Here is a 21,594-nt window from a genome sequence, read left to right as displayed (position 1 = left end):
TTTTAATTTTAATTAGGTATGAATATTATTGTGCAGCTGCTGAGAATCATCACACTTTGTCTGTAAACGTTTTTTTTCTTAAGAATTATTTATACATAGTGTGCAATATGTCTCATCCAAGTTTAAAATCATTATAGAACAGTACTCAAATCAGAGTGACGTCATCCTTTAAGAGTTCACTTAGATTGGTCTACTGCAGTGTTTTAGAATGGGGACCAAAGGGGCGGTCGTGTTGGGTGGTATTTTATTGTTTTGTCCTCTCCTGACCTTGTCATGATATGTGTGTGCAAGAATAGAATAGAATAGAATAGAATAGAATAGAATAGAATAGAATAGAATAGAATAGAATAGAATACAATACAATAGAATAGAATAGAATAGAATAGAATAGACATTTACAGAATGTAGTTTGTTTGACCTAATTTCTCCATTACAAATTACAGGGCAGCTATAAAATATTTTGCAAAAGCTACAGTACATTCTAGAAGCTGTGATGACTGTGAGCAAAATTTTGCATAACTTTGCAAAAGTGAATTTATTGTTAGCGAAGATGCTAACACCTTTGTGAAATCAAGCCACAGTCATCAAGTTACACTATGTGCACACTTAGATTTGTGTACGCAAGGAGGTAAAATGTTGCATAATCGCGGGTTGCCTGAGACTAGACCCATCAAGGCCTAGATGAGGGGTTTCAAAATTCTTACCACAGATGACCCATTACATAAAAAACCTTCAATCGGTGGGAAGGTGGCCAAAGCTACATTTATTGCATTGACAGGAGACCACCGGACAGCAGTAAACCACTATAACTATCTCGGGGTAACAGCACCCCTGATGGATGATAGTTGATGTCAGCACTCATTTGTGCTAGGTGTTGTAAAGAAGCATGTGCTTGTCACGTTCTTGTTGCTAAGAAGTGGCAGATAACAGAACAAGGTACCACAAAAGGAACAGGCAGCAGCATGAACTTTACCATTTGATCATTTGCCATGTGTCATTGTTGTTACTGTTATTTAAGGTTGCAATTCATTGTGAGTAATGTAAAACTAGGCATTTTAATTAGTTCAAGCTTTGTACTGTTACACATCTTATTTTACAAACCAATATGTGCATAAATAGAGAAACATTTTTGTTCCGGATTTTCTATTTCAAACTCCATACCTTAAATCTTGAAAAATTCAAGTAAATTGTAACATTTTGACTAATAGAAGATCACATTTTTATTGGTCCTAAGGGAAATGTGTGATTATTCTAGATTAATCACCCAATAAACAAATGATTGAAACAATTTTCTTAACCACCTGAAAGGATAGCTGTGTACCATTTAAATAAAAAGCTACTCACGCCACGCACTGTTAACCGCCAATAAAGTTGCCAAAAAAACCGGAAGACTGATAGTCAATCAAAGGCAATAACGAAGAGCAACAATGTCAGCCCTCGGCATGAGGATGCCAACAATTTAAATAATCTGTTCCAAAATAGAGATTCTGAGATTTAGTAACTTTCTCCACCTGATTTATTTCCTAAATAACAATTTTATTATCACATTTATGATCTCACCAAGTGTTATAGCTTCAAAACATTTGCGGCACATGTTTCTCCACTCTTTGTTCCTCTCCAGCTGCACCACCTTAAAATGTACAGTAAAATCATCACCCAATTGTCTCTTTCAGACAAACGATTAATTCATGCTTCTTTTGTCCATATGCGTGATGTACAGCATTTCAATAACCAGAAATGAAGGTTGCTGTGTTATTCTTTATAGTCATTGTAAAGAATTCGTCATTACTCCCAGCAGTTGGCCCAGTCTCTGCGGTGTTCCATTAAACTGTTATCTTTGTCAGAAGCACTCACCGTGTATTCGATATAAGTACAATAACTCAAGGTTAAATTGTACTACTGAGAGTGCGACATCGGTGGTTGGGGAAAAACAACATCGCTTAGATGCCAAGAGAAATACAATCGTTCAATAGTGAAACCATTTAGTCATTTCTATGGTGACTATGAAACTGTATTAATATTATCGAGAGAAAATTAAAACTACTTAAATCATTTATTCATCTGTTGCAACTAAATGGGAAGGCTATGTGTTTATTTTTTAGATCACATCATCATAACAGATGATGACCTTTGTAATATATCAATGAAAATCTCATCATTGTCTCTCTTCTGATTTTCATTCCTGAATTTCCATGCACTTCTCCCTCTTCATCCTTTGTGCTTTTCCCAGAGGGATCATGATGCATTATCATTAAATGATAGGTTGGGGCCTGACATGCACATCACATCCCCTGGATTTGTAGGCTTGTACATCACTAGGGAAAATGATTCCACATTAATCACTCAAAGGGCATAAATACAGAATTAATAGCAACGCTGCTTAGATACCTTACAGGAGCGAACGATACTCACGGGTTAATGAAATGAGGGATCTCTTGTATCACTTTGATCAATCTATTCCCCAAATGTACTATATAATGCAGTTTCACAGAGCTCAAAATGTATGCGTAACACCTTTAGTTTGATTCCAGTTTCTTCCATTTGTATGAAAATCTAGTCATAAAAGGAACAACGCATTGATACCGTACAGCACTGGTGTCAAACTCAAGGCCCAGGGGCCAGATACGGAGCGCCACATCATTTTATGTGGCTCGCGAAGACAAATTGTGCATCAAATTCATGTCATTTCTAGTATTGCAAATTGACTTCACATTTAATAATATCTTTTTTTTTTAAATATTTGACCAGTTTTTACTCGTCTGATCTGAAAACAAGTTATTTGTCAGTTTGTTTTGTAGCTCTTACTGTATATAATATGAGGTGCTCATACATTTATTTGGGTTGACACCCCTGCCTTACAGGGTCTAATAATATAAAAGGCTGAATGAAACGGGCAATGGTAACACGTTAGAAATTGGTGTGTTATGCTAATATATCAATTGTTTGCAGTAATGACAGTAATTGAACACCATGATACTTTTCTGTTAATTAATCTGACTACAGTTACTTTACAGGGTCTCTATTTGTTACTGCATGGCAATTAACAAATAAAAAAAGCACACAGAATCCTATTACTTGCCATTCTCTATCAAGCGGTAGAGCCGCTGACTGCCTCTTATATTCTGGTCTCTTCCAATCTGTCCCTTGTTGATAAAAAAAGAGCCTTGGTGCATCAGTCCAAATCAGAGTCAATGTCACACACTTGGACACGTTTAAACAGCTGCCTTGCAGCCATGTCACCTCAAAATGAATAATAAAAAGAGACCAATCAACACCAGCTCACTGTAATTATTGAGAAAAATCAAACATGATTGGAGCTTGATAAATAGCCTTCAGGCGAGATGGACATGCTTTGCAGTTATTGCTGTCACAAACAATGACTTCTGAGCCATGTAAGCTGCTGACTATTGAGTAAAGATAATTGAAGCATTCAAAAATAAAGGTATATGGACTGTGTAGCCATCTCTAATGCATGATTTCTGCACAGTACATCGTTCCTGCAATAACCGGCAGAGGAAAAGTTCAGTGGATAACAATCCTGAATCTGCGGAGAGCATTTCTTGATAGTGATGGCGAAATTAAGCCTTCTGTACCGCTGAGGCTTTCCAGATGATTAGTTTGCACATGGTTTGAAGTGTCATGGTGCTTCATTGGCTTTATGGGGCCATCAAGTGATCAGGAAAACAAAGGGGTACAATACACTGAGTGCCTTTTGATTGTAGGCCGAACACAGACAAGATGGCCATAAGTAGCAATATCTCAGTTTTAGCAGTTGGCCTGCGCTGTAAATACAGCTTAGTAAGAAATAGACCATCGTATAAGAAAATTGTTTAAGAGTATGAATAAATATGAGCAAGCAACTAAGCCATCATGGGTAACCAATTTTTCCTAGCTTTTCACCATGACCACAAGTTGTGCCTTTTTGACCCACTTTGGATTCAGGTATTTGCCAAGGAACGTTCCTTCCCATCCCTTCTGAGAGAGATGAGTAATGGCCACATTAAGTCTTCTGAGTTATGAACTATGTTACACTGAGTACTATAGAGTCACACCAAATACTACGTTTATTCATTCGTTCTCTTCCGAACTGCTTTTCCTCATGATGGTGACCAACATGATTGTGAGTGAATGGTTGTTTGTCTATGTGTGCCCTGCGATGACCAGTTCATGGTGTACTCCGCGTTCTACCCAAAGACTGCTGGGATAGGCTCCAGCACGCCCACGGCCCTCGTGAGACTAACCATTACAGATGATTAATGAATGAACACCTGCAGCTATAACAGAACGCAAAGTACATATCGCAATGGGAAAACCACAAACTAATGTCTTACTACCTCTATATATCTGAGCAATGAGACTCTTACCTGTCCAGCGCCCAACCCATCCTAAACTTGGAGACTCTTCATCTGAATCTTAATTGAATAGCATTCTTCCTCATCTGTTTGTCTTTGGACCTGTCAAAGCTTTAAAAGTCATCATCTAATTTTCTTCCCTGCTTTACTGCATTTGGGTTTCAGACACACCCAGGTGTTTCTATTTATTTGTTCTCTTGTTTACCCGAATGAAATCATAAAAATATTGAATGACTCGCAATGATGTCGTGCAGTGCACTGCAAACTACCATCGCCATAATGAACATAGAACCAATAAACATTGTGAAATGAATGCCTCCCTTGACAGTGTTAATCAAAGGTGGTGAACATGATTATCTCAACTCAACTTTATTCATATTACACTTGACAGCAGATGTAGCTGTACCAAAGTTGTGAACACAAAACAATAATGACAAAACAATCAGAAGTAACCCCAAAAAAATGGTTTTAATCCAAAACACGTTTTTCAGCCAATACCTGTGGATTGGATTCTGAAAATAAAATGCAGATATTGATTTGATTTCACAGGGTAGCACAGGGGCATCTGCAGGTGATTGACGATCTCAGCAAGCAAAAGAGTTGTACTTGGATATTTTGCATAAAGTGTCACATAGACTCCCTATAGGCTCCGCCCCAGCCATTCTCCTTCATGGTAGTTTTACGAATCCTTCTGTAAAACAAATAAAAAGCAGTCCTGAAAGGCCAATAAACTAGTGGAAACATATGCTTGATCAAATTTCCGCAAACTTCATTCAAACATAATTTGCAAACAAAAATAAAAAGTAAAGACTGTGAGGCATGAAGCCAATTTCCACAGTTGCTTTTTGTGGTGGATTGCTTTTTAATCACTTAATCACACATTGCTTTGCAGGAATGCAGCACGGCAACCTCATGATATTTATATTGAACCACTGCCTTGCCATTGTAGGTTAGGTGCAATCCATTGATAATTGAATGTGTATATCACCCTCACCATCTAGTAAAAGCTGACCATGTTTGGCCTTGCTTGCCACACCAAGAGAAGAAGCCATGTATTACCCATTATTTGAAATACAAAGACTCAAAACTTGGTGTTTGTGAGATGTGAATGAAAGAAACACCATAGATTGTTCTTTTTTTTTACAGCCATTCTACACAAAATGCTTCTCCCAGCTGCTTTGTTGTTAAATAAAATCTTTGGGGTTATAGTTCAGTTTCTTTGAACACAAGAGCAACAGCAACATTGAAAACTGATGGAGTTGAAGGTAAATGGCATAGATATGTCCTTAGGTGTACACAACTACTTAGGGCAAAGCAAAATAATAAAAGCCTCAAATCAAGATTATTTCCCCACACATACCAGTACCATCTGCTTGCATCAACAAGACACAGCTGGTTTTAAATATTTAACAAGGCAAAATGTTGTTAATAATGTGTGCAATTGGTTCTGACTGCAAAATAATAAAGAACAGCGAGCACTGAAAGACGATAAACGATTCCCTTTATTACCGTAGTCAATAACGGGTACAACTGATTGATGAAGGGTGTTCCTGACATCCAATCATCAGATTGAGAGGCTGGTCATCATGTTTAACACAGATTGGTGGGACAATTTTGGGGATCAAAGACAGGCTGTCAGCAGTGCCAGGCAATTCCAGAGTGCCAATCTGGATGCAGAACAACATAGAGTATAGCAAATGGCATTAAAGATTAAGGCACACTTGCATTTTCAGACCCCTTTTGTAATTCATGTCTACCTTGCATTCCTGTACAGTACAGGCAATGCTTGCATTCCTGTACAGGCAATGCCCGCCGCATTAGTCTTGGGTTGTTATAATACATTTATGGTAAAAGCACAAGTGGATTAAGAGCTGTAAACCCAAAATCAGACAAAGCGTTAAAGCCTAGATACACTCAGATTTGAACAAAAATGATTAATAATAATAATAATAATAATGTGGCACAGTCTTCTACATCTTTAATCTCTCACTGACTGTCAACAAGTGAGTGAAGACAAATGAGCAAAAGAACAAAGACAATATCCAGAAGGAAAATTCTAAACAAAAAACTAACAGGGTCCATAAATCAATGTAGAGGCGCTTCAGCGGGCAGATGACCCGTACAGCGCGAGTTGCCGTCAATGGTGTGAACTGATGGACTGTGGTCGCCAATCCTCACAAAAACAGGTGTAGGTTGAGGATATAAGGATAAAGATGAGGGCACGAATCTCTCACAGGGGGCGCAACTAGCAAGGAGGAGGATTGAGGCACGTTGGTGGTTTGCCACATCTGGGGTCCAACAAGGATGGCTAGGTTGGGCCGGTCGTGACTGCGACGTGTAGCTATCCTGAAGCATCCGGTTAGCCACACTCAGAAGGTACCCGTTGAGGCATCGGCGTTAGGTCTCGGGTGGCGCCGACTGTTTGGGCCAGTCCCGACTGTGGCGTACAGGTGTCCTGAAGACTTTGAAAACCTGATTCATAGGGTACACATTGAGGCGCTGGCAGTAGGTCGCAGGGCTGTGTCAACTGGATGGGCGCACGGCTGAGTTGGGCCGGTCCCAACGGCGTTGCAATCCTGAATCAGTGTCATCCCGGCCTGCTGGTCAGTGGCCATCTGAGTTGCCTTAACTGATACTAGCGAGCACGCAGTACTGGCAGACGACCATGGTGGAGCAGGCGGCCATGGCGGGACACCATCTAGTGTGCAGCTGGTCTTTGTGAAGGTGCACTGCAGCCATCCTTGGCAAATGGCAGGTAGTTATTGTTGGGCACACAACACGGTATGTTGACTTACGTCAGGAGTCACCAATGTGGAAGAAGGAAGAATCTCTTGAATATCTCCATGACTGACAAGTGAGTGAAGACGCGAGAATAAAGGAACAAAGAATATTACGCAACAAAGAAGATATGTATCAACCCGCTCGTCATTTAGCAGCTCTTTCCAGCTACAAACGATGTCATTGTCATGTTGGAAAAAAAGCTGTGTGGTGTCAGTCATCTTTCTCCTGATATATAACTAGACAAAAAGATATGGTGTTTTTTTTCTTCACAGCAAAAATGGAGGCCTGCTAGCAGGCTAGAAGTGTCTCCTTAACCTCTGCCCTCCCCACATTTACTCCTACGTGTCTTTTTAGAGTTTCTTAAAACTTGTCTACAAGTTCTGCAAGAGCCTCTCTTGACCCCCCTTCCTGTCCTTCAGTCAATTCATGACTGACATTTATCTTTTCACATGGCCGCTTCTCTCAGAATGATCGCTCAAGTGTTGTTAGAGCATTGCAATCGAGTGTTGCAAGTAAAAAGTACAACGCAGACAACCATGATTTTAATGCTTACTAGTCTTAAAATTGCTTTTAAAAGTGTCGAAATGTAGCTGAGGCCAGACTTTGCACATCCCGGACTTTGATGATAGCAGCACAGATGGGAATTGTTGCTGCAAGCAGAGGTCGAACATCTGCCAGGTGTGATTTTGACATCCACAACGTCAATGGCTCCTCAAAGAAAAGCCACATGGCTTCCTGAGCTGTTTGAAGCCAGGACAAAGCAAATCTCTCACGCTCTCTTTTTTAAGCACCCCATTGACCAATTTAAAAGGCTTTTTGTCCTTGAAATAATTAGTGTGAGAATTCCATTAGCAGATTACTGTGGGTTGTTAGTGGGATTAACCTGTCAATTAGACTTTTTCTGTTATCCAGAATGCTTCAAAAAACAAATTGCACCATAGTAGTTGTTGATGCATTTGTATACGGTTCATTATAATATTCAGTTTAAGCCAGCTACATGCATTTGCAAATACTCAGATTTCTTGACGTGTCCCGGTAATGTGCTTCAACAGAAGAGCAATACTAATGCCAGGAACGGTAAAATCTGGTGTTAAATAAAAACCTGGCTTGCGAGAAGCTATGAATCAAATGCTCCAGACAGCCTCATTTATTTTCCTAACAGTAAAGGGCAATTCATTATGGCAGCTAAAGTGTTTGAAACTAATTTATTTCACTAATGAGGTGCAGTACTAATAATGTACAAGGTTGTTGTTGTTTTTTTTACATAGCTATCATCCGACGAGGAAGCATTATTATGACAATTTGTCACTTGATGAGGTAAACTGCCTTCAAATCCTCCATCATTCAAATAGAAAAAGTACTGCCCCTCTGGAGTTCTATTCTCATCAGAATCTTTTATCACCGTTGGCTAGAAAAAGGTGATGGCTCGGGATCTGAAAATGGGAAGGTTATTCTTATTCTCACGGGTTCACTTGGGGCTGCTGTTAGAATTAGTACCCCCTGTAACTTTGCTTAGGGAGGGGGGATACTATTCAAATTTGCTACACTTGGTGAAAACATCCCCAAGAAGACACAGAAAGAGTCAGTTGATGTCTAGAGTTCACCGTTTTAAAATGGGAGGGGTGGTACCTATTTTTACGGGGTGACTTATTCCAGTAGGACTTCTGTTAGAATTGGTACCCGCCTGTAACTTTGCATGGGGAGGGGGGGAATCTATTCAAACGACCCCCAGCAAGACACAGTCTGTTGATTGGTCACAAAATTAACTGGAAAATGAATCAATGTCTAAATAATACATTAATTTTATTTTTAAAAAACATCAGAATTAATTTCCATTTCCAATTTTACGGACCACCAGGATTATCACCACGGACCACTAGAGGGTCGCAGACCACCAGTTGACAATAGTTGGCATAAATGATAATTGAACACTAAGGTATGCCACTAATTGACACATTTTCTGTCATGATTCTGTGTTCTGTATTTTTCCAGTCCTTGAGCCGGAGCGTCCAGCACACGCCTGTTTGAAATCTCTATTAGCTGGCTATTGTAGTGCTGAAGAGATAAAAGCTAGTGGCCGGGCTATTGCTTTTGCTTGTTGCCCTGATCGAATGTGTTATATGCAGTGTTGTACCTGAATGAGTTCAACAAAAGTTCATCAATTTGTTCATATTTTGGACGGACGTGAACTGAACGTAGTGCATGTTTGCTTCGTGAACATTTTTGTGAACGGGCTCATTGTGGGACCAATGAATGGTTTTGACGGGAAGTTCATTTTTGTTCAAGGATGCCAGGTTTTCACTTCTTAGACTGAATAAAACCCCGCTAAACGCACTGTAAACAAGGCTTAATTAGGCGTGGAAAAAATATTTGGCAACCTTTGCCCCAAATAATTGCACGGCGTGTGTGCCATCAAAATATGACGTGTGCTATTAAGAGTGAAGAAAGCGTGATGACAGACGGTTCAGTCGATGAGCCCTTTCTTGTCAAAGAGCAACAATAAGGCATCAATCATCCTATGAGAGCATTCAGGAATTTTAGGAGACATTGTAGTGGTCTCAATGGTGTTGAACCACAAATTACTCTTAATGAGATTGTTTTTTGTTCTAATAATTTATTTGGGCTCTTTGTACTTTTATGTCTCGAATTATAAGCATTTTCTGCTTCTTTGGGCAAACAAGTTAAGAAATAATATGTTCAATAAAACGCCTTGGGATACCCCGGGATGAGCTGGATGAAGTGGCTGGGGAGAGGGAAGTCTGGGAGTCCCTCCTAAAGCTGCTGCCCCCGCGACCCGACCCCGGATAAGCAGAAGAAGATGGATGGATGGATGGATGTTCAATAAAAACTTCATTTGTCATTCTTAGTTTCCTACCTCAGTCTGGCACCTACAGCAGATTGTTTGTTTTTTTGGACCACAGTCATGTTTCATTAAAGAAACAAGTCAAGCAATTTTCACTTGTATTTGAGATTGTAAGATGATAGCAGCACCTGGATATTTGTGTGGATGGGATGGATGAAAACAATGAGAAAACGCCAATATGTAAAAGCTCGCAGCAACAAAATTTTTGATCCGGAGGGAAGAAAACAACAATAAACTTTTTGGAGCGATGAACTAAGTTAAAAGAAAATTCAATTATGAACTATGAACTGAATAAGTTCATTTGAAAGTTTATGTGTCAGTGTCTGTGTGCTCGCCCCTCCCTTCCTGTGTCTACTCTTAATCTATGTACTAATCACAGTCACCTGTCTTCGTTACCTGTCGTGTATATAAGTCCTGTCTGCGTGTCACACCCCTGTCGGATTGTTCTCGTCTCGTCCGGCGTCGTTGTTCCGGTCTTTATCTTATCTTTTTGTTCAGTTGGTCTTGTCCCTAGTCGAGCTTCTTATAGTCTTTGAGTTCTCCAATAAACCCTGGTCCAAGCTGCATTTGGTCGCCCTGCTCCATCCCATCCGTGACATTATGAGCTGAACCATTGAACTAGTTCAGGTAGAAAACGAACTTTCCCAACACTTATCTGTTATGTTTATCTAATACCACTCATGTAAGTAATTCCAGTTCTCCTGTTTCCTTTCTTGCTTTAATTGCTTACCTTTCTAGTTTTTTTCATAGGGCTGAGTTCTTTTCTTCACCATTTTGTGAATCTGTTATTAGATCGTTTTTTTTTGTTTTGTCCGACCGCCCACCTGCGTTTGCGCCTGTTTTTCGTCTTTGCCTTTTGCTGATGTAGTTTTTCGTTTGTGTTATTTTACCTGCTCACGTTCTCCAGCTTCCCTTCTTTGGATAAAAATATAATATTGACTCTTTTTGATTTGAGGTTCAACTTCCTGGTAACACAATAATGCCAATTTCTAGGCAGTTATCCGATATCCAATAAGATATGAAGCCAGTAGCCTGGAGATGCAGAGATTCAGTTAACTTTGCCATTTTTGAGTGTTGGAAAGAAAAAAAGGCCACGTTCAATTTCGGTGGTATTTTCTTTGGCAACATTGTGCAATTTGATAGGTTTGCTGATAGCCTATATTTATGATGAGTAAATGAATAAATCTTTTGCGTGATTTTTAAACACTAACGAGATACACCAGGTGGATTGTTTTATGAAATAATGCTTTCGTAAATCCTTTCTGAGAGACTAAAAAAAATTGCTTGCACAAAAGCAGGACCTTGAAAATAGGAACATTGTCCAAATGTTGTCCGCCCTATTCATTAATAGTAACTGGTCTTTCACTTGGATAGTGCTTTGCCACCTGTTAAGGCCATCAAAGCGCTTCACAAGTAAATTTACCTACTGATGACTGAGCAACAGGAGCAACTGGGGGTTCACTATCTTGCCCAAGGATACTTGGTCACAATGGCCGGGTATCAAACACTGAACCTCTTGGTTGGGAGACGACCACTCTACCATTGATGCATGGTATCTTTAATGGCCAATAGGATCAACAAGCAGACATATTGAGACTGCTACTATTACATCCCAATAAGTCTTATGTGCAAATATTTACTCCTAATTAACAATTAGTTTGTGATGAAAAAGTAGCAATAACAGTACTACGATGTCATTGTTTAGAAACTTGGGGCTACTACATCATTGCCACATCTAAATGATACTGTCCTATTTTGCTATTTTCTTTTCATTTAAACCTTTGCAAATGAAAGAAACTCCTTTGTAATTTGGCTTTGCATGCACATCGAGCCTAGCAAAAACGTATCTGTCAGAGATTTATTGTGGCATTAAAAAAAAAAAAAATCTAATTCCAATGTGCCAGTACCCCAATATGCTCGATCACAGGGCCTTTTATAGCTGCTCACAGCTCAAGTTTTTTATATATATATATATATATATATATATATATATATATATATATATATATATATATATATATATATATATATATATATATATATATATATATATATATATATACTTGTATTTTCTGGGAATTATACAATATAATACATCTATCTTTTACAACATCTTTCACTGTAAAAAAGTGCTTTACAAAAACATAAAATAATACAATAGAAAATATCACTGGAAATTACTGATTTGTATTGTTAGTGTGAAATACCCAATAAAATAAACAAATGTGGTTCCTTGACTCTTCGACCCGAATACACAATATGTGACTTTAGGATCAAGGAACCATATTTGTATTCTCATGTCACGTTAGATAAAAATCAAGAAAATGAATTTGTTAAAATGAACTGTAAACCCAAATGCAAAAACCCTTAATGTCTTGTTGTATGTTTTTATTGCAGGTACATGGCCATCATCCACCCATTGCAGCAGCGCATGTCATCCACAGAGACCAAGGTCGTAGTAGGAGTGATCTGGGTCCTGGCTCTGCTCTTGGCCTTTCCGCAGTACTACTACTCCAACATAGAGCAGTACCCCGGCCGTGTGGTGTGCTACATTGACTGGCCTGAATACACAATATGTGACTTCAAAAAAATGTGAGTCTGAAACAGCTTTTTAATCAGTCACCATACATTTGAGTTAACAGCTCAGGGAGTAAACAGTTTGTATTCAAGTAAATTGGCCAGTGCAGCACTGAAGCTTATTGTACTTTCTCGTTACTAAATGAAAAGCACATTGAATTTATATTGAGACTGAAAAACACTGGTGGCCAAACAAGATCAATGTTTAGATATGAGTGAATCCTTTGTCAGCATTCATTTTTCGTTTGGTAATTCATCGAGTAATGCTTTCATATTTGGCACATGGTGCGGTACTAACTTCTCTAACTTTGGAATGTAAGCAGCAGGAAGAAATATTCTGAGCTCTGCAGACGTGTGGTAGATGTAATTTTTATTTCATTCATAAATATGATAACAGGGTGCATCATACAATCTGAATCACTGCAGAAATTAATTGTGACCCCATGGAACACGTTAATTAGGATACAATGTTATGCTGAAGTGTACGTATTACAATTTTATATATAAATGATACTATTCATAGTCATTGAAGAGAGTTGGGGGAGGGGGTGCAAAATATATTCTTCTTCCTGCAGGGCCATAACAGAAAATAATTGAGAATTACTGAACCTAATGTGCATGGTTTGGGATGTGAAAGGTAATGACACAAGCACAGTGTGAACATGCATCCTCACACTGGAAGGCCAGAGCTGGCATTGGAACCCCAAAGCGAGTTCATGCTGACCACTAGCCCACCGTGATGTTTATTTATGGCATTTTAAATAAAAAATATTGCCATAGAAAACAGAGAATTAAGAGAATATAATGGCTATTCTATTTTGGTTCTGTTTGTCAGTCTTGCTTTTTTATGAATTCATTCTCCTTGGGCAACACAGTTCTGCTTTTCACACCTATGTTAGCTCATCATGTGAGCCTTCTTTCAAATCTCCCTTTCAGCTAGCTGTTAAAGGTGCCTCAAGGTCTGACAGCAAACAGGCAGTTATGGTCTGCCTGTGTAACACCCAAACAGAATATGACACGAGTGAAATGCCTAATCAATTTGACAGTTCTCTGGTAATAAAATGGTGATGATGTTCAATATCCTGTAATGAGATCCTTGAAAAGTATATTTAGTCCCATTACTGCAACAACCTTTAGGTGACGGATGAATTTATTTGTTCTCTCAATTAAGAATTTATTTGTTCTCTCAATTGAGAATTTATTTGTTCTCTCAATTGACGTTATCCCCATTGTTGGGGGTAACTCAAAAGTAACACGGTATTATATTTAGGCAGTAACAAGTTAATATAACAAGTTATGTACATCTTATGGTTTTGTGATATTGCAGTTACTGAATCTTGTAACGCGTTGCAATTTCGGGCGCAACTCAAAATTATTTAATACATTCTGACAGGAGTGCAGTCCGCTACATGTCATAAACTGAATTGCATACTATGATAATCACGAGAAATAATATTTCCTACTGACATGGGAAACCCATCACAACGTTATTGGCTGTGACCCCTTATTATTCACTCCTTGGGTGGGCTTTATTTATTTTTACACCATAATCAGCAGAAGTCATTGTTTGTGACACCAATCACTCACATGGTTTCATGGAATAAAATGGAAAATATTTCTTCAAAATACAAGCAAGAACAAAACAAAGTAAAAAGCAGTGATAAATTGTGAAGAAACAAGAGTCTTTGTGCTTTTTAGATAGGATTTTAATAAATGTTGGGCCAGCAATTGCAGTATGTACAGTGGGGCAAAAAAGTATTTAGTCAGCCACCAATTGTGCAGGTTCTCCCACTTACAAGATGAGAGATGGCTGTAATTTTCATCATAGATACACTTCAACTATGAGAGAGAACATTTTTAAAAATCCAGAAAATCACATTGGAATGGAACTTTCAGTTTGACATTCTCCCAATCCTCTTCTGGATCATCCAAATGCTGTCTAGCAAACTTTAGACGGGCCTGGACATGTACTGGCTTAAGCAGGGGGACACGTCTGGCACTACAGGACTTGAGTCCTTGGCGACGTAGTGTGTTACTGATGGTAGTCTGTTACTTTGGTCCCAGCTCTCTGCAAGACATCCACTAGGTACCTCCGTGTTTTTCTGGGGTTTTTGTTCACCGTTCTTGTGATCATTTTGATCCTACGGGGTGAGATCTTGTGTGGAGCCCTAGATCGAGACCATTATTGACCAAATACTTATTTTCTACCATAATATGCAAATAAATTCTTTAAAAATCAGACAGTGATTTTCTGGATTTTTTTTAAAATTTTTGTCTCATAGTTGAAGTGTACCTATGATGAAAATTACAGCCATCTCTCATCTTTCAAGTGGGAGAACTTGCCCAATTGGTGGCTGACTAAATATTTTTTTGCCCCACTGTAAATGGTGAGCAGAGATCATCCTAATTTGCTGAGCAAGGAAAATGATCTTCTGAGGTCTGTTGATATTTACCTGCTTATTGAGGCGTACCTGATGAAAATCCGCTTCAGTCAGCGGTGTGTCTGTCAGTTTTTCAAAGTTTCAAATCATTTTCCATTTACCAGCCAATAGAATGCTGGTGTTTTGTTTGCATATATAGGACTAGGTATTGCATATGTTTTAATCCCTAGTTATAATTTAGTAAATGTATACTGTATAGTAAAAATGTAAATGAAAGAATAAGATAAAATATAAAATCAAAACATATAATGTCTGTTTTGAAAATTTATGAGGCTTCTGCTGCAATAAATGCACTCACAATTATTGGTGGATTGATTGCTATGTGTGTGGTGCACCGGAGTTTTGTATGCATAGATGAAGATAAAAAGCTAAAGATATTTCTTATGTTTCATTGCATAGTCTTCATTAAGTAAATGTACACTGTCATAAAAACAAAATGAAGTAACAATAAAATAAAAATGTAGAATATTCATTTTGAAAATGTACAAGTTTTCTTCTGCAATAAGTGCACTCAACATAATTGCACTCAAATTTTGGGCCCCCATACATACTGTATAGAGAGTTTTACATCGCAGGAACCAATTCAGGAACTTTCCCCTTCCACCCTGGTAGTTTGTGTTTTTCCCTTGTTCACACACAAAAAAGGTTCCGGGTCTGGAAGGTTCCACCAGCGTCTTTCCAAGTGCCTACCTAGCCACGTCTTCGTCTATGTATCCAGAATGTTCATGGGGGCGTGCTGTGTTGACAAACGCTGATTGGGTCATTGAACTTGGGGTGTCACATTGCCACCGCTATTGTACACCTCAAGATTTGTGTGAAGTAGGTTTGGCAACAAGAACTGGGAATCAAGTGGAACAAGGTCTATCATCCCAGAATCGTTCAGATTTTACAATGTCGGTGCTAAAGTTTGATTTCTAGTTAGCCATGCACGGTAGTTAGCTCCTCATTGTCATCAAAACTGCAGTGCGGATGCGTGTTACCTCATCTTCACTGGCTGCTCCTCTCTGTCAGCCCCTTATTCCACTCTGGTCTTAACTCATAACGTAACTCGTACTAAAGGTCACAAAGAGTGAAAAAAACATCATGAAAAGAGAAGAAACAAAGAGAAGTTTATACAATTTGTCTTTTTTTGTTGTTATTGAAGATCGGCATTAAGAGTCTAGTGTGCAGTCAATTTTCAGGTTCACAGTTTTTTCAGTTTTGTCCAAATTGAATAAACCACATCGCCTACTATTGCTCTGTGTGAACACAAACTAGTGGGCCGCACATTCTCCTACTCGCGAGAACACCTGCTACCAGAAACTCAAAGTTCCTGGGCTGTTCGGTTTCCCAAAGGGCCCACTGACGTACCTTAAAGCCACCCCCCCCACACACACACACATACACACATGTATCATGGTCTAGCCTGAAGTTCTTTGAGTTCATATATCAAAAAGCATGCCTCTTAATAACAGCCAAAGTATACAGGAATAAACACAACTAATGTTCTTCCTACAGGTTATGTGCACGCATGGATGTGAATCACTCCAAGCATGCGGGGTTTGTTGAAAAAAAATAGTATATTTACTGAAACACACAGTACAACGACAGTTACAGCCAGACATGACAAAACTAACTGCTTACTCTCGACTAATTTGTCCCAGGTGCCTTATTCAAATCCCCAGATATTAGGCATACAGTAATATTTGCATATGACATGTTAAGACATATGGTCACAAAATGATAATAAAAAAAAGAATAGATATGTCGGGGGAGTATGAATGTCCACCCAACATTGTCCCACAACAATACCACCATGGGCCCCACAGTTATTCTAAGAAATTGTGAGGACTACTGTAAAATAATTCTTTGTTTTGCTTTTACCTCTGAGGGCTGGAGCAGGTTGAAAGCAGTGTATTGCAATCATTATTTGTCACAACAGTTTTTCTCAGAATATGTGAAAAGGGTTCATTTCTATGCATTAAATTTTCCATTCCATTATATTTTAGATCTCATTTCAAGTGTTTTCATGTAACTTCAGGGTCAATTATTTGTCACAACAGTTTTTCTCAGAATATGTGAAAAGGGTTCATTTCTATTCATTCAATTTTCTCTTCCATTGTATTTTAGACCTCATTTCAAGTGGTTTCATGTAACTTCAGGGTCTTCATTTTTCCTGCAAAAAAAAATATAATTATTATTGAGTTGAGATGTATTTTAATAATAACTAATTGAAAAGTCTTTACAACAACCCAGAGTGCCCTCTCTTCTTAGGGCCTTGATAAATTGTTCCAACCCACTGTAAGAATATTCTTGCCCATTTCTGCTCTTGTTGTATGTGGTATCACTTCATGTTTTGAAAATTAATATTAGAAATTGTCATGTCCATAACTGGCTCAAACCTTTAATTCAAAGAATGGTTGTTTTAAAAAAAGTAAATCTGATGTTTTAATCTACTTTTAAATTAAAACATATATATTAAATCACATTGAAACTGTACTATTCCTTGGCCCATATATGAGCACTTTTGTGCCCATTTCTATTTACCTACAAAACATAAAACATAAAAAATAACATTTTGTCAATGCAACTGTTGTGATTCAACAAGTTTACAGATTGATTGATTTCTGACACGACTGCAGCTATTCAGGGTTCACCTTTACTCCAGATATCATATGTCCACAGGCTGCTATAAATAGAACCATCTGGTCTCATGTCAAATTGGGAGAAATATCCAAGCCGCACCATATCTGTCTTTGCAGAGAAGATAAAACAAAACTGTCATTGCTCACAGAGGCACAGCAGTGCATCTTACCTTGTCACCATGAGCAATGTTCAAAGGGAAGCTCGGTGATGTATTACTGTGCAAATGTCGGTGTTAATCATGCTTACACACCTGCTGCGAATCACCAACTTCTGTAGTTTGTTATAGATAAACAGAATCATTTGCAACAAGCTTGAGAATGATTTGTTTACGGGTTGTGCCACCCCTGTAACCTTTGCATTTCTTTCATTTGTATTTCTGTAGTCTCACTACTGTCACCATTAATGTACGCAGGATGTTGTATCAGCATGAATACTTTCACACAAATACACACATTAGAGAACACACATCCATGCAATGATGGGCAAAGCAGTGTTGCTCTGATCACAGCTCTGCTCATAACAACTTCTCAGCTCAACCTTTCTTTGCTACTGCAGCCAGCCAGCTATTTTACAAAATGTTAGATTTCTCCATGGAAATATAATTTGTACCGTATTGTCCCAAATATAAGACGACCCTGATTGTAAGACGACGCCCTCTTTTTCAAGACTCAAGCTTGAAAAAAGACTTTTTGAACACCAAAGTAAATTTTTATACAGAAAATGATTACATCTGAAACAAATGATTATAACAATATATTCGAGAGAAACAGCATGTTATTTTGCCTCATTCAAATCATGCAAAAACTGTCTATCACATCTTAATGTCTGAACATTTAAATATATAAACTAAAGTGCAATCACATTTGTAAATGAATGGCTTCTGGTTTTTGAAATGTAAATAAACCAATCTACTGTGATAAAACAACAAAATTGCCATAACTGCATTAACCATCAAAGTAACTATAACTGTAGTCTAGAAACAAATCTGAATAGAGAAAAATATTGCAATAAAATAATGCAAACTGCTACCGCTATTGTTGGGGAACCTGAGGACTGTATAGGGGGTTGGCTCGAATGGTTCTGCCCTTTTTGCCCCCGGGTGTCGGTCAGAACACAGGAGGGAAAACGTGGGTCAGTTTTGATTGCTTGACTGAATTATTGGCAAAAAAGTAACGGGCACTATGGCTCATAGGGGCATACAGGCAAACTGGCAAAAGGGTATAGGCACATTTTTGGTCGTAAGGATGTGAGAGCTGGTGTGTGTGTGTAGTGTACATGGGTGAGTCTTTGGGTGTGTGAATGTGATTCTTGTGTGAAGCGCGTGAAGGGTGTGTGTGGTTTGTGGGGTGTGTGTGTGTGGTTCTGCAACAGACAGAAATAGAGCACGTAAGTCAACGCTCAACTTCTGACGTCACACAACACTAGTAGATGGCACACATTACATAACTAACTGCGTGTAACAGTTCCGCCATACTAAATAACCATAAATGAAATACTCTCGGCAACACACCAAACATTGCATTTCAATGCAAAAAACATCGTCTTACATTCGGGCCAATACGGTAATAAACTGCGTGACAGAAGTTCAATTGATTGTGATTGTTGCACTTTTGCAAAAGGAAGATGAATGAGAATGCAATCTTCTGCTGAAACGGTGTAGCTGATAACACAAGCCCAAGTCTCACATCCTCTCTTTTCAGGCACTGCTCTGCCTCACCTTAGGGGTCCTTTGCTGTCAGTACTTTGTGCTGATGGCACTGCAAATTAGCCTTCATCAAAGAACTATATTTTGGAAAATGATGTTTTAATTGCTTGTGTACAAATATTTGGTTCTCTGGAGTGCCTGCTCAAGAGTGAAACCGTATAATTCTTTTATTATCCGACTGTTTATGAAAATGCGCTTGTTAGTGAGACCTTCCACAATTGCACAACGGTGGGGGTAATTTACATAATGATCAACCCGGGAGACTTTATCCACACACATCATCAAATAAGTTGAGCCATTCAATATGAAATATTTGTACGTCAATGCAATGTCACGGCATGTGCTCGCTCTTTGCCAACAGCAGTCGAGCACACCAACGAGTCGTCATGGGTGAGGGGATGATTGCCAGTCTGGCCAGCAAGACCCAGTCTGCTGTAAAATACACTGCCTGGCGAGATGACACAAGGCGGCCTAAAAAGTCATCTATGAAGTAAATGATTCACGAAATTAGCAGGAAAATAAATCAAGTCTAAATAATGGATCAATTTTATTTTTAAAAATGTTATTATTTTCCAATTTCGTGGACCGCCTACAATACTTACTGCCTTGGGTCATTAGAGGGCCGCGGACCACTGGTTGACAACCACTGCTCTATGCCATGATGTCAATTCAATTCAACGTCAGTTTTTTAGCCTTGCCGCTTTCATATATTTCTCCAGACACTCTGGAAATGTTTATGATATTGATTGCAAAAATAAAATTTGACACTGAAAATAAACGTGTTGAGCTTGAAAAGAAAAATTATTCAAGAGAAAAATAATTGTATGAAAAGTTTTTTCGAATTGAAAATAGTTTTGCTTTGCTTTGGTAAATTATTTTAATAAACTATTCATTTTCAGTTTTTACCTTCATTTATATTTCAAGGTTTGAGGTCTTTTTTTTCAGTTGTATGTTTTATATTTTCGTGAATCTGAAAATCTCTTTTTTTTCATGTTCAACTCTTTATTTTTTCAGATTCTGATCTTTTTTTTTTTTTTCAGATTCAAATCGTTTTTTCAAGTTGCATACTTTTGACCCAAATCTGGCGTGGGGGGGGGCAGGGGTCACGAGCTGAGCGGGGCGTGGAATCACGAGTGACAGCTGATTCCACACCCGTTCAGCTCGTACCACACCAGATTCAGGTCAAATGTGTGAAACTTGAAAAAACTATTTGGACCTTTATTTTCATTTATTTTCAGTTTCAAGTTTTATTTTTTCAAGTACACAATTCATCTTCTTCGCAAGTTCTTGTTGTCGCAGAGTAGTAGTAACTATTTTCTTTCAAGGGCCAGGAAGATTTTTTCAAAATGTTCTGAACTTTCATTTTTGTGAATGTGTAATGCTTGATAATGACTCTTGAGGAGTGGTTGGCCAGCCAAGTTCAACGAACAGATTCTAAATACAAACTTGTGTAGAGCATTTTCTCCTCATTTTATGCAGTGTAATTTACTGAACAATGTCAATTTGCTAGCTCAAAAAATATATAAAAATTTTCTGTAGCAGTCAATCGACTCTTGGATTTTTTTAGTGTTGTCCTAATTGGCACCTCAAGCACTGAAACAATCAAAACATGACTGACACTGTTTTTGTACACCTCACATATTTTGACAGTGGAATGTAAATATCAACTGAAATATTGTAATTGATTCAAAATGGCTTTGGGAGAGCAAATTAGCTTTATTGTGACAGTGTTATTTGAGTATTTCTATTTTCTTCGAAATTTAGGTGGTGAATGACCCCGTAGCATGAGCTCATGCACAAGTCTGAAGGGACTACCGAGCATATTTGTGCACTTTAGCACACATAACCAAATGGTCCCTTGATGAAATGCTGTCTTGACTCGCTCCAAAGTGGTTGACCCGTTTTGTCCCCCTAGCCATTATACTCACTTTCAACTTCTGCCTTGTCAAAAGAAATACAAGAACTCCTAACAAAATGAATCAGTCATGCTGAAGAAAGACGCTAAAGTGTGTACAATAGTCGCACATACATACAGTAAATAGACAGATTGATGAAATCATAGGCTGAGCATCTTGTTCTGTGATTTATCCCCATAAAATTTGGCACCAGATAGCATTTGCCCTACCTTTTTTTTTTAGCAAATGCCTCTCCTTCCAGATCACACACTCATTAAGTATGCAGAAGGATACAATCACATGTTTAAAATTGCCATTTCAAATGTGCATATGAATTTACCCATCATTTATATAA

General features: G+C 38.4%; 1 protein-coding gene across 1 annotated transcript in view; it reads left to right on the top strand.

Moving 5' to 3' along the window:
• The window catches only part of tacr1a (tachykinin receptor 1a), a 40,201-nt gene that overhangs the window by 1,907 nt on the left and 16,700 nt on the right, over nucleotides 1-21,594 (top strand). The window contains exon 2 of the mRNA XM_088376190.1: nucleotides 12,394-12,588. Within this exon, the coding sequence (XP_088232316.1) occupies nucleotides 12,394-12,588 (195 nt within the window). The remainder of the gene's footprint in view (nucleotides 1-12,393; nucleotides 12,589-21,594) is intronic.

The sequence above is a fragment of the Syngnathus floridae genome, chromosome 5, assembly GCF_059516105.1.
Source record: "Syngnathus floridae isolate MCC-2025c chromosome 5, RoL_Sflo_1.0, whole genome shotgun sequence".
NCBI lineage: Eukaryota > Metazoa > Chordata > Actinopteri > Syngnathiformes > Syngnathidae > Syngnathus > Syngnathus floridae.
This window is presented reverse-complemented; position numbering and strand designations above follow the sequence as displayed.